The sequence below is a fragment of the Pseudoliparis swirei genome, chromosome 7 (assembly GCF_029220125.1).
Source record: "Pseudoliparis swirei isolate HS2019 ecotype Mariana Trench chromosome 7, NWPU_hadal_v1, whole genome shotgun sequence".
In the NCBI taxonomy this organism is placed as follows: Eukaryota; Metazoa; Chordata; class Actinopteri; order Perciformes; family Liparidae; genus Pseudoliparis; species Pseudoliparis swirei.
The window spans coordinates 4,895,080-4,910,350 of NC_079394.1; the positions used below are offsets into that span (position 1 = coordinate 4,895,080).

General features: G+C 41.3%; 1 protein-coding gene across 1 annotated transcript in view; it reads left to right on the plus strand.

Moving 5' to 3' along the window:
- Nucleotides 1-15,271, plus strand: part of bin3 (bridging integrator 3) — a 35,452-nt gene that overhangs the window by 1,455 nt on the left and 18,726 nt on the right. The window contains exons 2-4 of the mRNA XM_056418062.1: nt 5,215-5,263; nt 6,805-6,845; nt 12,377-12,438. Of these exons, the coding sequence (XP_056274037.1) occupies nt 5,215-5,263; nt 6,805-6,845; nt 12,377-12,438 (152 nt within the window). The remainder of the gene's footprint in view (nt 1-5,214; nt 5,264-6,804; nt 6,846-12,376; nt 12,439-15,271) is intronic.

Consider the following 15,271-nt stretch of genomic DNA (forward strand, 5'->3'; position numbering starts at 1 on the left):
CCCAACCCAAGGTCTCTGGAGACGGGGACAAAATCTCCCCAAAACCTTTCTCTGAAGAAAAGTTCCCTCGAGGGTGTGTTTAGAGTTAATTTATCATTTGCTATATGCTGTTTGTAAATAGCTATAGTCTGAATGTGTAGGGTTATATACCTTGTTTACGTTTTGTTCACAGGACAATATAGAGTGGTCAACAATATGCAGTATATATTATATATTTTATAACAGTATTTCCTTTTTTATTTGTTTGCTTTAAATTTATCTGACCTTTTTTTCGCAAAATTGACAAACCTTTGGCCAGTCGGAACATATTGGTTGTTTGATTAAAAACTAAGTATGAAAACAGTTTCTTCAGTAATAACACATTTTACCCATCCTTACAGTTTAGGCTTCCGGACGATAAAGTCAAGGAAGCTGGACTTTTTATCTTCGACAGATTCGGGAATGTTTGCAACCCAATCATGGTTGAATTCTGTCTCGTTCTTTTGACAACATGTTTTCAATGTCATTACATTGCTCATGATTAAGCAATCCGTAATTGATCATAATGCCAGTATGGGATGCGTTGTCATACCTGCTCTCGGTTGAGAGATTAGTAAGAGGTCTGAATAGTTCCAGAACTTGTTTTCCACGATTCGTGACTGCAGTTCAAGATGAAATGCGGCGAACCAAACGCAGATTAGGCCTCCAACAAACTCTTTCAGTACAACTGTTATGTGAATGTACACTAACTCCCTTTATATGTCACATATTCTTACTGTCATTTTCACGGAAGACGGTAATCAAGGAAGCAAGACGGCGTCACGCATTTCAGTCGGACAGTTAATAGCTGGCAAGCGACGCTTCTACCAGCACGCACTGCCAAACACAAGGTCAAAAGTGGGGTGCTGGACCAGTGAAACGAGTCCTTTATGGGCTCTGCTGACTGATGCATTCCACTAGGGCCTGCACACTTGCCTTATGACGTGAGAGGCTTGACTTCGGGGTCATCGTCGGAACAATTCCACTTCCCAACATCTTCAACTAGCCCTCTGTCCTCCGTGGACTATCCAAGGTTGAATGATGCAATATCCCTCTAATGGCGTACACACTTGCAGTTTTAGTGAAAAGCCGTTGGTTCTTCCAGTCGAGGATAATGCGTCCCGGATAGAGGAGACTGTTGGGTCTTTGTTCTTGCCTACGTGCTTGCTTGATGGCAGTGATGTGTAGCCTATTACAGCAAAGATCAGATAGCTCTGTAGATGCAAGTTGGCCATCTTGATGATGACGGCAAGTGTGTAACAGAGTTTTTTTTTTTTTTTTTACTGGGACAATGACCAAATTTGACCAATAACCTCTCTTGTCACTTAGATGCTCCCCCATCCTAGTTCCTAAATGATCCTATTTATGTATCCCTTTTGGTGATGATAAATATGCACTTGTACGAGTAAATGTTTAATGATTAAATGAATCTTTGGATTCTGTATATGTACAAATAATTATTCCTTTAGATTATTACCTTCGCATTGAAAATGCGGAAGGTTATGTTTTGATCGCCATTTATTTATTTGTATGCGTGTTACTCGCATAATTCAAAAAGTATTAAACCGAATCGCATGACATTTGGTGGGATGATTGGTTATTATCCGGGGACCATTTGATTAGATTGTGGGATCGATCGGGTCAAAGGTCAAGGTCAAGGTCATGAAAAGGTCAAAATCGTCTTGAATCGCATGAATTTTGGTGGGATGATTGGTTATTATCCCGGGACCATTTGATTAGATTTTGGGATCAATCTTCTTACCATAGCACAGTCAATTTTTATCCAATTGGCATGCAACTAATGCCAACATGTTCATAATTCAATGCCCAATCTTGTGATATGCGAAGGTGTGCGCTCTACCGAGTGCCCGTTCTAGTTTTTTATGAAATTGTCAGTATTTAGCACAACATATTGAAACTATGCAATCAGTTGAACTGCTCACGCCTGCATAATTCTTTCTTTCAAAAAATGTGGACTTCAGTTGGTGCAACACATACGTTTTCTGTCTTCAGCTGTCTTGCGGTCAGGCCTCTGCCATGTCAGACGCTAGTTCTGGGTTCACAGGACCGAAGTTACCAGCGTTTCTAAATGTGACAGCCCTTACAGAAAGATGGCCGTGTGAAGAAACATTAGAAATTATTCTCACAGTGACTACCATCCACCCTCATTTTCTCCCTCTGGTTGGTCGCCTGCTACATTTTCCCTCTCCCTCCCAAAGCACATTTCTCTCGTGCGTTTGCCAGTTCTCATGAGCGGTTGAAGAGAGTGACCACTTTCCTTTGGCTCTTTGTTGAAGTGGATACACTCTGAATCTGTAACATTAAGGACTCTCCAGTTTTTTTTTCCCACCCAAATATAGCCAATGCATCCTTTTGGTATGTTAAAGGGGAAAATCCATTCTAATACAGTTACATTTGGACACTTGATGTCATCGAGAAATGAATCCCGTCATGGTCAGCGCTGCCAAAACATGGAAAAGAGAACATTAAAAGCTAACATTTAAGTAGGTTTCATGGCGCAGTGATGGCTGTTTTGAACACTGTTATGTTTATACTTAACTCTTCCATTGGTTTTTTTCTGCTCTGGAAGTCATGATTTTCTCCCCGACACACCCACCAAATGAAAAGAATAAGCGAATGCAAAATTGCCTTCTTATTGAGATCAACATCTCTTTTGCTAAATAGACCTGAGACGAATTAAAACATCATAAGACAATTCAGTCATACAAAGCAATCATCACACACACAGACGCACTAATTAATACAATCACAAATATTAACAGTAAGAAAACCTGTAATGTCCCTCAGATGAATAAGTGGTTTGCAGTTTGTTCCAGTCGCAAGATGCGTACAATACCTATTAATATAAAACCTATTGAAATTAGTCACTTGTGTAACCGTGTGCAGTTTGTAGATTCTGGCTAAATAATACAATCATCATTCATAAACACTGGAAAATAATTGTTTACGGTATCACAAATCATGAGGACATATGCCAAACAAAGGAATACTGCATTCGTAAGAGGAACAGTTGTGACAAAAAATAGGTGCGTACAGTACAACAATGGATACAAGGTTCATGGAACATGTACACTACCGTTCAAAAGTTTGGGGTCATCCAGACAATTTTGTGTCTTCCATGAAAACTCACTTTTATTTATCAAATGAATTGACAATTTAATAGAAAATATAGTCAAGACATTGACAAGGTTAGAAATAATGATGAATATTTGAAGTATTAATTTTGTTCTTCAAGCTCAAAGGAAGGCCAGTTGTATAGCTTATATTACCAGCATAACTGTTTTCCGCTGTGCTAACATAATTGCACAAGGGTTTTCTCATCAGATATTAGTCTTCTAAGGCGATTAGCAAACACAATGTACCATTAGAACACTGGAGTGATAGTTGATGGAAATGGGCCTCTATACACCTCTGGAGATATTTCATTAGAAACCAGACGTTTCCACCTAGAATAGTCATTTACCACATTAACAATGTATAGTGTGTATTTTTGATTAATGTTATCTTTATTGAAAAAACAGTGCTTTTCTTTGAAAAATAAAGACATTTCTAAGTGACCCCAAACTTTTGAACGGTAGTGTATATCACAATAAACTAGTGTTTAGACGAGCACTTTTTTGTGAATGGTTGCTGCGTGTCTGACCAGGATGAATGTATATTCTAAAGTGGGGGGTTTTCAGAGTAAAATCCCAAGTTGAAAACGGATCTTGCGAGAGAGTAGACTGGTTCTCCTAATTGTAGCTTTGAGAGAGCACGGATCTTTAGCTCACGTTCAGTTAATTACATTAATTATGCTGCTGTTGTAAGTTTGAAGAAAAAAAATCCTTCAATTTCTCAGACGGTTCTGCACGTACGTGCCGTATTTATTGCGGCGTTCTCTCGTGCTGATCGGGCAATCGAAAGGTGAGTCACGCAAGATGTCCGTGAGTAATCTCTGTGGTTATTTTCCGTGTCGGCTCACCCAAATGATGACACTGTGGGTGAAACGTCTCTCCTGAGCCAAAAGCAACAACATATTTTCAAGCGTTGGTAATCGGTGAAGATTCAAAACTCCATTCGAGATGAGGTCAGGACAATAGGTACTGGATAGAACTAAAGCACAGAGCCAGCGAATCAAAAGAAATCTTGATACCTGTCACTTGAGAAACCTTCTTTTTTGTGTTACTAGGTTAATCCTGCTGTTATTTGACCATATTGAGTTTCGTGATTGAGCTGTCATCAAAAGGATCTTCCCCACACTTCAGCAGCGTTCCCAGGTTGCACAACGAGGCCCGACATCACACCCTCTCTTTTCCATCTCATTAGTCTACACACCTTTCTTTTGATGCAGCTGCTGCCTCACCCTGCCTGTCAGCAGCAACTGTCCATCATGTAGCTTAGATTTCAGGCTTTTAGTGCCACATCACAGGCAACCTACAGACCAGCGCATTGGCACGGCAGTTTTTTTCCCCGTCTTATGCTTGCCTGATGCTCGGCAACCACTTAGCGAGGCAATGACAAGGTTTTGAAATGTGGATACAAGATTGTGTTTTAACCAAGAAGGAACCGGTTTTCTTTTTCTTTTACCCAAACTATTGGCAGGATGTCAGTGTTTTGGTCTTTCTGGAGTGAAGAAAAGTTTGTATTTCATTCTCAAAGTGAGATGCGACGACCGCAGTTGCACTAAACCCCCGAGACGCGTTTTATTTTTTGGATTTATTTGTCGCGATGGTCTCGGGTTTTATTTTGAAAAGCAAGTCATTGTCCTTTTGAATCCCAATATATCGGGTTGTCTCGGCTTCCTATGTTTCCTGATATGCAATAACGCGTGTGCATCTGTGTTTGATTGCCAGCCGGGGTCATGCAGTAAAGCCTCACTGAGAAGAGGGACAACCACTTCTGTTTAGTGATATCCGCCTGCAATGGAAGCCAGATGTGTTCCGTGATGACATGTGGTTAATATACATGGCTCTGAGCACACACTGCAGAGCAGCAGGACTCAACAGCTTCAGATTGTCGGTGTCCGGCATCTGAAAGATGCGCTTGTTCACCTTTTGACCGGCACCAGCCTCTTGTCACCCATCATGCACCGGATGACAATCTGAGCATTCAGTTATTCCACCTTTTTTTTAGGTCGTTTTTTGTCTCCAGTTGCTTATGTCTGTCACCTGTCAATTTGCTTTCGTGTGATTTCAGGATTCCCTTCAAGATTGGACAACCAAAGAAGCAGATTGTCTCTAAAACTGTAAGTCATTCCCGAGAACAAAACGACTCAATTTACTCAATCGAAAAAGTTTAGTGCATGAAATTCGGTCTATTTAAATTAATAAATACAAAACATCCTCTCGGGCATTACACTACCGTTCAAAAGTTTGGGGTCATCCAGACAATTTCGTGTCTTCCATGAAAACTCACTTTTATTTATCAAATGAATTGAAAATTGAATAGAAAATATAGTCAAGACATTGAGGAGGTTAGAAATAATGATTAATATTTGAAGTATTAATTTTGTTCTTCAAACCTCAAGCTCAAAGGAAGGCCAGTTGTATAGCTTATATCACCAGCATAACTGTTTTCAGCTGTGCTAACATAATTGCACAAGGGTTTTCTAATCAGATATTAGTCTTCTAAGGCGATTAGCAAACACAATGTACCATTAGAACACTGGAGTGATAGTTGATGGAAATGGGCCTCTATACACCTATGGAGATATTTCATTAGAAACCAGATGTTTCCACCTAGAATAGTCATTTACCACATTAACAATGTATAGTGTGTATTTTTGATTAATGTTAGCTTTATTGAAAAAACAGGGCTTTTCTTTGAAAAATAAAGATATTTCTAAACTTTTGAACGGTAGTGTATATGTAAAAAGAAAAACCAAACAAACCATGTTTTTGCGATGGTTTAACTGTTGTAGTAAATTGGTGTATACAACATGAATAGTGGTATGTATAATGTCATCAGAGGGCCTCGCCCCAAAGTAATGTCTGACCCATGCAAGGGGGCAGAGGTGGTTACCTTGAAGTGACCGTGAGTGGGTGATCTCCTCGCTGGAGAAAACCACTTCCACTGTAATGGGTCTGTGGCCCGGCAGTCGCTGTCAGACTGGGTTTCCAGCTTCCTGTGCCATCCTCGGCAAAAAAGCAGCGAGTGGGTTAGAGGAAGCCCGGTTAGACGATCCGCTGGTGGCAAAGTGTCAACTGCCCTCCTCGTTGTTTCAGCCACTGTTTACATCCAGGAGTCCACAAAACCACAAGACAGGAACCCAAGCTGCCTCTGTAACCTGCTTGGCATGTTTTAGAGACATGATTGGGCAAACTGTCTTGTAGACCGTGGGAACTTGATGCAGGCACTATGTTACCTCCGTTTCAACCCCATGAACCCTCTTTAGTTATAATTCCTTCACTGTGGTCTGTGCCTCCCAAAAGTTCCCGATCCCAAGAAGGTACATGGCCTCGGAACTATTGGCATTGGGTAAAGGGGTAAACCATTGAACCACGGACTTGACAACTCATGTTCATAATTGAATCAGACTACAAACAAGTACAGGTTGTTGCTAGAGTGTGTTGCATCTCAAACTATATTGACCTACACTTCTTTACTCACTTCAAATGATGTGAACATGTATGCAGGAATGTTGTCCCCAAGTTTGCTTTTGACTTGATTCTTGGGATATGTAGTTTCTTAGACTCCTTATGATGTATTCATGCAATTATCGTGTGTTCGTACCTTGGGATAATAATGAAATCATATAATGTTTACATGAATTGTGTTTTTCTTTAGGTTGAAAGAGACTTCGAGCGAGAATATGACAAGCTCCAAAAGTAAGTCTCCATTTTCAACAAAAGTCTATATCATGGTACACAATCATAGTTGTCCTATATTTGGTATTCTTATGTCTTTGGAGGGTTTGTGATATAGGATTATAATGAACTCAAAACCTACTTTGTGTGTTGTGTGCGAGAGGTCCAATGCGTGTGTGTAAAATGTTGGTCTTTTAGTGCTTTCAGTTTGGTGAAAGGTCATTTCTCCTGCACTACTTTATATCTCAGACCACATTAGATTTTTCTGGAAGAATGGTTCTTAACCCTCCTGTTACCTTTCGGGTCAATTTGACCCCATTCAATGTTTAACGTCGGTGTTCTTTGGGGTCAATTTGACCCCAGGCTGTTTTTCACTGTGTCAAACATATAAGAAATATCAACTTTTTTATATATTTAAAGGGCTATTTAGGTAGTCAACAAACATAAAGTACCTCACACTTAAACTTGGGAAACAATATTAATTCTAATAATTTTCTGGAGGTTTTAATTGCTGGGGTCAAATTGACCCCGAGGGTAAAATATGTGAGTAAATGTGAAGGTAACAGGAGGGTTAAACCAAGTTATTGGTCAGAGGTCTCCTTTGTGGCAACATGGAAAATGTCTGATTATTTTTTTATACAAATGTTACTTAACTGCTTTTATTTACATGTTTCAAAAATACAATATTTAAGTTATTTAAAAATTAAATGAAATGCAAGTATTTGTTATTTAAAAAAATCATAAAATATGTATTCATTCTCATTTATTCCCCAGTCAGATATTTATGAAGTAAGAAATATGCACCAGACACAAGCTGTTGGAAATCTGGAAACATTGGACGATCATTTCAGAAATGTTTGCACGCTTTATCCCAAATTAGTTGGTTGTATTATACAATTATTTTCATAATTTTACATGCAGGTATTTTGGCTTTGCTTGTTTACAAAGCACTATGATAAACTCACACTTAACATGCTCCTCATTGTACACCGTTTCTTGTTCCCACACAATTTGCCGATCCCTGCTGCGTTTGGGCACTTCTTCTTTCTCAACATTCGACTGTGAAAGGACCCACGTCTGAGCTACAATGGTGTCTGGAAGAAAGAGAGCTTCCTTTTCATCAGACGTTTCCCTCAACCGCTTATATATTTAGATTAAAGCCAGAGTTACGGTTCTAATCCGATAAAATTACCCGCAAAATGCACCATCAGTGTTCAAAAATGTCAAAAAAGTATTGAACTCATTTGTAAATGCAGACATTCTTAAGGCATTTTGCACATGACTAGAATGCCTAAACAACAAATGTAATATATAAAATGTGATCAACCTAATTTGAATTGAGTAACATGATGTCAGTGATTCTGTGAAACAATGGAGAGAGGGGTTCAGAGCACGTAAGCACTCGAGACCTGAGAGCTCAGTACGTCGGGCCCTTCTCTGACTGCAAGGCGGAGGTTAGAGGAACTCCCTGAGGGCCCTGCAGAATGAGTGGGAGCACCATTCGCCTCTCAGGTTTTGTTGAGTAGGAGGGCCCATGATTAGGAAGGTGTGGTGCCAATAGACCTTTATAGATGAGTCAGAGCAGCGGGCCTGTACAGACATTATGGTTCCCCACCCTAGAGATCCACATCAACACACTGCGCTGCATCTGTGGCCTAAATATACTTAGAATTAAACACGGTTCCTGTTCTTGAATTCCTTCTGCCTGACAAAAGATTTTAGTTTAGTTTGACTTGGGATTTTGTTGGATTAGTGATATTGAATACAAAATAAGTGTACTTGCCATGTGTACAGCAGCATGCTTCTCATAGCTTCACTAAAGCCGGATTGATACACGGTTTTTAAGGCCAATTCTGATATTAATATTATATATAACCATCTTTGATAGAAAACTCTTACATTTGTTATGAATAATTGTAATCAAATATTTAGTGAGCGAGAAAAAAATCGACTTTTTAGTGCTCTTTTGATGACAAACTATATACCAGTATAATCCTTTAAGGATTTTGTCAAACGACGAATACAATATATCTGCAATTACCAAATATCCCCGGATCTATCGGCTATTTAATTGGCTTAACTGTCTGAGATGGGGTCTCATTTATAACTGCTACATATAGACAAAAGTGGACCAGAAAAAGGTGTATGCCACTTCCTACGCAAATGTTTTGATCTATAACAACAAGCTTGAGGGGAGAATGTACGCACCTGCACGGGAACCCATGCGTAAGCACGAGAGGAATCATATGTACATGGATTATTCTCGCATTCCTGTCAGTTCAAATCAAACATTACTTAAATATACACAATATCATCAATATTTAAACCAGCAATGTTATTTGTGCCTTTGCGAGTGAGCCATAACTATTTCTATTTAGGCACCTTTCATTTGTAAACAGGGTTCGTACGGTCATGGAAAACCTGGAAAAGTCATGGAATTTTAAAATAGTAATTTCCAGGCCTGGAAAAGTCATGGAAAAAACTTAAATCATAAAAGTTTGGAAAAAGTCATGGAAATGTGTCATATTCACGTGTTCATTTACGCCGAGTTTGAAATAATTAATATGTTTTTTAAAGAAAGACGCTCAAAATATAAGCCGGCGTACGCTCTCGAAACGCAACATTTTCTAAATGTTTCATGTTTATACCGAGATTTCAGTTTGGTCATGGAAATTTGGTTTAAAGTCCTGGAAAAATCCTGGAAAAGTCCTGGAAATCCATTGGTCAAAATGTGTAAGAACCCTGTGTAAACAGTAAACTAATTCAAATTAAATATTTCATCCGCAACCGGAACGACCGCACTCAGCATTTCTGTCCAGGTGCGCACATTCTCCCGTCTAGTTTGTTTTTATAGAGCGCAACATTTGGGTGGAACAAAATGTCGAGGTGATTGCGGCCCGGCGTCGGGGTTCTGTCGCAAAGAGCAGCCGCTCCATTGGCACCTTCTGGAACGAGACGGCCCCCCTGGCACCGGTCCAGGACGGCTCTCCTCCCGTCGGTGCCGACGGAGGAGGGAAGATGCAACGGCATTGTGCGACACGTTTTAAAGTGGGCGGTACTATCTGGAACAAGAGTTTCACATGCACACGCGCACACTACAAGAACACGTAATGAGCGCACAGGCGTTGGACTCGGCGCGTGCTCGTTTGTTTACATCGCGAGACGCTTTCACCCACCATCCTGCAACCCGATCGCCATGATTGGCAGGGTTATTCTGTTATTTTCCTCATTCCATATTTTCCTCCTTTCATTACTCTCGAGTGTTAACTGTGTCAGCCAATTTAAGACTATTTATTTTAGTTTTAGTTGGTTTTGCAGGATGCCCTCAGTTGACTCCACTGGCATTCATACTTGCATTCAAAACAAAGTTTAGTTTAATGTAGTGTGATTTCTCAACTGATTCTACGGAGATTATTCAACACGTACCATATATGAGCATTTCCAGAGGTTAACGGTGCCTTTACGTGGACACGAATAACCAGCTAATGAACGTTATTGTCTCTCGTTAGTTTTTGTAAACACAGTGTCAGTCAGCGTACACCGCATGCAGAAATGAGTAACCAGTTACTCGTAGCCTATTCAACATGTATGTACAGGTTACCCATGTCCATGTAAATGCTTTGTAATATAATATCTGCATAGAAATATTGCCTTTTAAGTGACATTTTAAATTCTTTTTAGATGTTCTTTACAAAATTGAAACACTGTTATGATTGTCTGTTTTTTCCAGGCTAACATGGAAATGTATACTGGGCAACCTTTGTTATGGAAAGTATTATTAGACTGACTAAATCCTGCTTGAAGTATTGTCACATGGACAACACTTGATATTTGAGTATGTATTTGCTGCATTTAGAAATGTGTATTTCTAAATATATTTATATATATATATATATATTTTGGATTGCTGTAGGAGGGCTGATATGGCTTATGAGACCCAGTTCCATCTAATTGGCGAGAGAAATCCAAGAAGTTACTGTGGAGATTATTCTGACAGTGTTTCTTTTTCATGTTGTGTGAACAATAAGCGATGAAGTTGCATCATTTACTGCAAATTAAATTTTTGGAACAACCTCCATCTGGTCTGTGGCGATTCGGTGCAGAATTCTAAAACACGTCAAGACAGACAAAAGCATGTATTGGAACAGATTATGATAGGAAATCATTTTTGATTTTTAGTTACCCTTAGACCCCCCCCCCCCCCCACACACACACACAAACAAATGAATAAATTACATTAGAATTAAGGAATTGAAGTCTAAAATCCAAGCTATTACAAATGCATTCTGACATCGCTAATACCATTACATGTTTCTAATGCTGGATTTGACAGTTGCCCATCACCCCACATGCTGTTTTGTGACACACATGTACGAATGTGTTCTGCTGTGCGATTCAGAAGATTAATTCATTTCTGTCTTTAACTAAGAAGTTATATGACTTCAGAACTCGTTGGATTATGTTGCACAAGCTGCACAGTATGTTGCCCTTTTTTGGAGTTGAGTTGCTTTAATGAAATGGAGCTGTTTAATTGTGTGTTAAACGAACATATTAAAAGCTTCATTAATAAATGAATAACAATAATATATAATACTTTAATGGTGCATTATTCCTTCGAAGCCCAACTCCAACTACTAGGTTCAACAGTTTTAATAGTCGGGGTCGAGGCGGTCGAAAACCAATCGCATGTTTAGTTGGAGCACCTGTGCTTTTACTGCAATAACCCACTATTAATAATTCAATTAATTAATTAAAACCCTCTATTTGGAGACACCAGACTGACATTTGTGGGTTACCAGTGTCCTAAATCTTATGGCCAGTGGCCATAGTGCCCCCAACAGAAATCCTCTGGGATTACATGGCTATTGTCTTCCCTGTTCGTATAAAACCTCAAAGCGAAGGTGGAAATGAAACCACCACATTCCCCTTTTCATCAAACAGGAGATATAATGTGACAGCAGTCTCAGGGGAGATGCTAAACCCCTCGTTTGCCTTAATTGATGTAATGAATGGCATGTGTTTTCAGCCTCCATAGTCTGGTAATTGCCATTTTTAACACCCATCAATGGAATATGAGCAGTGGAATGATTGAAGGCATTAATGCTTTTCGCAGGAAATGTAGTTGACAGTAAAACTAACAAGAAGGATTTCCAGAATTATTAATTAGCTAACGGATGTTATAATGGCATTTTATATGGAATCAATGAAATGTGTAATTCCTTCTTGAACCAGGTTTTTTAAAATATATATACTAATTTCCTGTTCTAGATTTTTGGTTGAGAGGTTTTCTTATCAAAACGTCTCAAATGGATGGGATTGATGTTTGAAAAATATATAGACTTATTTATGTTTGTGATCTGAAATGTGGAGACGGTGTAGCATTTTTGTCGTGTTTGGTCTTTTTTCCTCGTCCGTCTCTGTCTAGTGTCATTGTTTGTTATGCATTTGTGCCCATAGTTCCCATTGTTGTCCGTGTTGCTGATGCTTTACTCTTTACTGTATTACTAAACCAGGAGATTGCTGATAATCATTCTCCTTTTTGTCTGTTACAGGCTGGAGGATCAGACGAAAAAGCTTCACAAGGACATGAAGAAAAGCACTGAGGCAGATTTAGGTGTGTTCTCCACCAACGTGTGTGTTACCGCCTGGTGTGCATTTGATCTCCACTCGTTCACCAACATACTTGATGTTGCTTGGCAGGTTTTTCAGGGATAAAACACTCTTTGGTTGTCTTGGGTTTGAGACGACAAAGTGCGGGTTTTTTCTACGCTATCATACGTGTGTTTTGGATTCATGAGCGCCGGGCATCTACGCCCTCATTACCTTCGCATTGAAAATGCGAAGGTAATGTTTTGATCGCCGTGTATTTATTTATTTATTTATTTGTATGCGTGTTACTCGCATAACTCAAAAAGTATTCAACCGAATCGCATGAAATTTGGTGGGATGATTGGTTATTATCCGGGGACCATTTGATTAGATTTTGGGATCGATCGGGTCAAAGGTCAAGGTCATGAAAAGGTCAAAATCCTCTTGAATCGCATGAAATTTGGTGGGATGGTTGGTTATTTCCCGGGGACCGTTTGATTATATTTTGGGATCAATCGGGTCAAAGGTCAAGGTCATGAAAAGGTCAAAATCTTCTTTTTACCATAGCACGGTCAATTTCTATCCAATTGGCCTGCAACTAATGCCAACATGTTCATAATTCAATGCCCAATCTTGTGATATGCGAAGGTATGCGCTCTACCAAGTGCCCGTTCTAGTTGATTCAAGCAATTGTCGGTCACAGAAACCATATGTACTCTACTTTTTTATTTGTTGGTTTTGGAGTTGTGCTACTTTTGGAAGCATCAATAGACATGGCCTGTGGTAAGTAGTGAGTCGTGGGGGTGGAGGAGCGGAGTCGGATGCAGGAGTGAGAGACTTCTTCGTTTCCTCTCTTTTGTGCTCTGGAATATGGATGTTGGCGTCATCAAAGTGTCGTAGCTGTCGGGCCCTCATTATCGTTAATGGATTCCATCTGTTGCACAGGTCCCCGTCTCCAACAACTGATACCGAACAAAGAACTGGACCTCCTCTGCATGTCAGCGCCGCATTTTATACACTGCTTTCTATGTCGATCGTCATTCCTAAAGGCAAGGGTAGTGATTTGGACAACTCTATTGAACTCGCGTCCAATTAGCCAGGGAGGAACGATAATATCTTTTAATGCTTGCTCTGGTTCACAATTTCAATTAGACGAATTAACAGAAGGCGAAGGAAGTGGCGCCATCTTCCTGATGGCGCTATGGACGGCGCCCGGTGTTGGTGTGCGGATGTTTTTGTTGTGTTTTCTTTAAAATGTGTTTTTCTGTTTCCCCCCAGAGCTTTCACCAGAGAGAAGAACATCAGACATCAGGGAACAACTCCCAGCGGATTTACTTCCAACCTTTTTTTACTGTGTTGGTATTTGTGTTTTTTTTGTCGCTCGTGTGCTCACATCCTCGTGAGCGGGGTGAGAGGAACATGGGAGGGAAACCGCTTGGCGCTTTTGGACTGCGAGATGCGAAGATCTCGTCCAGGCGCCTGCCGGGTACTTTTCTCTCTCAAACGTTGCACCACTGTGCAACAAACTGGAGAGACTCCAGACTGGGCTCCACAGACTTCTCCTCATCCTCCTCGCTGTGCTTCACGTGGCATGGCATAGTGGCTCGATTCCAGGCTCAGCCTGCTGCCCAGCTTTCGCTGGCCCGGACGCCGTCGGAGGAGGTCGGAAAAAAAGGGTGGAAAAAAAAGGGTGGAGGAATCTGCTTTACCTCAACAACGGTAGGTGTGATTCTGTGGCACTGTTCTCATTACCTGCAACCTTTAAACCCCTCTGCTTCCTCTCTTATCCCTCCTACTTCTCGTGAGTTCGCTTCATTCATCCTCACGAGTTTACGTGCCGCCGCGAAGGGCAAGACACGAACAGCAGAACAGACCCGTGGACAGATACGGTGTGGACGATCGGGATGTAACTTTGGGAATTGTTAACAAAACTGACCTCAGCCACCTACTCCTAAATATAGACAGTTAATTAAATGCCCTGCAGAGAGAAGAACATTCTGGACCACTGGGCCACAATCATCTGGGCCTATCAGCTGCACTGGGAAACTGGCTGCGCTATGGTTCTGTCAGATTCTGATACAGCCTCACACCGCTCTGAGAAACCTGTGAGTGTGCTCAAGCATGAAGTTCAGTTGGAAGTGGACCAGTGAGGCTCTGGAGGATGAGGACTGGCTGGATGTTGTGACTGACTGACTGAACTTGATGTGTACTGACAGCCATGTCAACTTAACAGGCACACACATCCACCTGCAGCAGCTGTGAGGAGGAGCTCCAGGGATCCAGCTCAGGCAAAACCTGCCAAGCCACAACAGCTAAGGGGTGGCAAGCTAGAGAGCTAAGGGGACAGGAGCAAGAGTGGGGAGGATTGGACAGGGACAGAACACAGCAGGTAAAGGCGGTGTGAGCTAACCAACTGAAACAACTCTGAGAAACTGCGACTTGCTGCAACAGCAGCAAACAGCTTCTCTCTGGAGGGGCTCAGGCCAATCATCAGAACTCAATCAAGCCACTCCACTCCCCACTTTGCAGAATGAGGCAGACTCTAGAGCTGAATGAAAATGAACAGACGAAAGACAATCCAAGCAGTTCAGCCCCATCCCCCCAAGCCCCACCAGCAGCCACACCAAGCCCCAGCCCCCCCCCACTCCCCTCCCTCCACCACCCTCTCACACCTCACGCCCCTCCCCCTGTCCCCACCTGGAGCAACAGGCTGCTGGCCAACAGCGCCCTCCCGGGCAGAACCCGGACTCAGCGGGTTTTTCCACCCTCCTCCACTGCACAGCTGCTGACGCTCCAGCTGTCTCCGGTGTTCACCCACCTCCTCTGCCACTCCCAGCCCGTTTCACATGCCACACCCC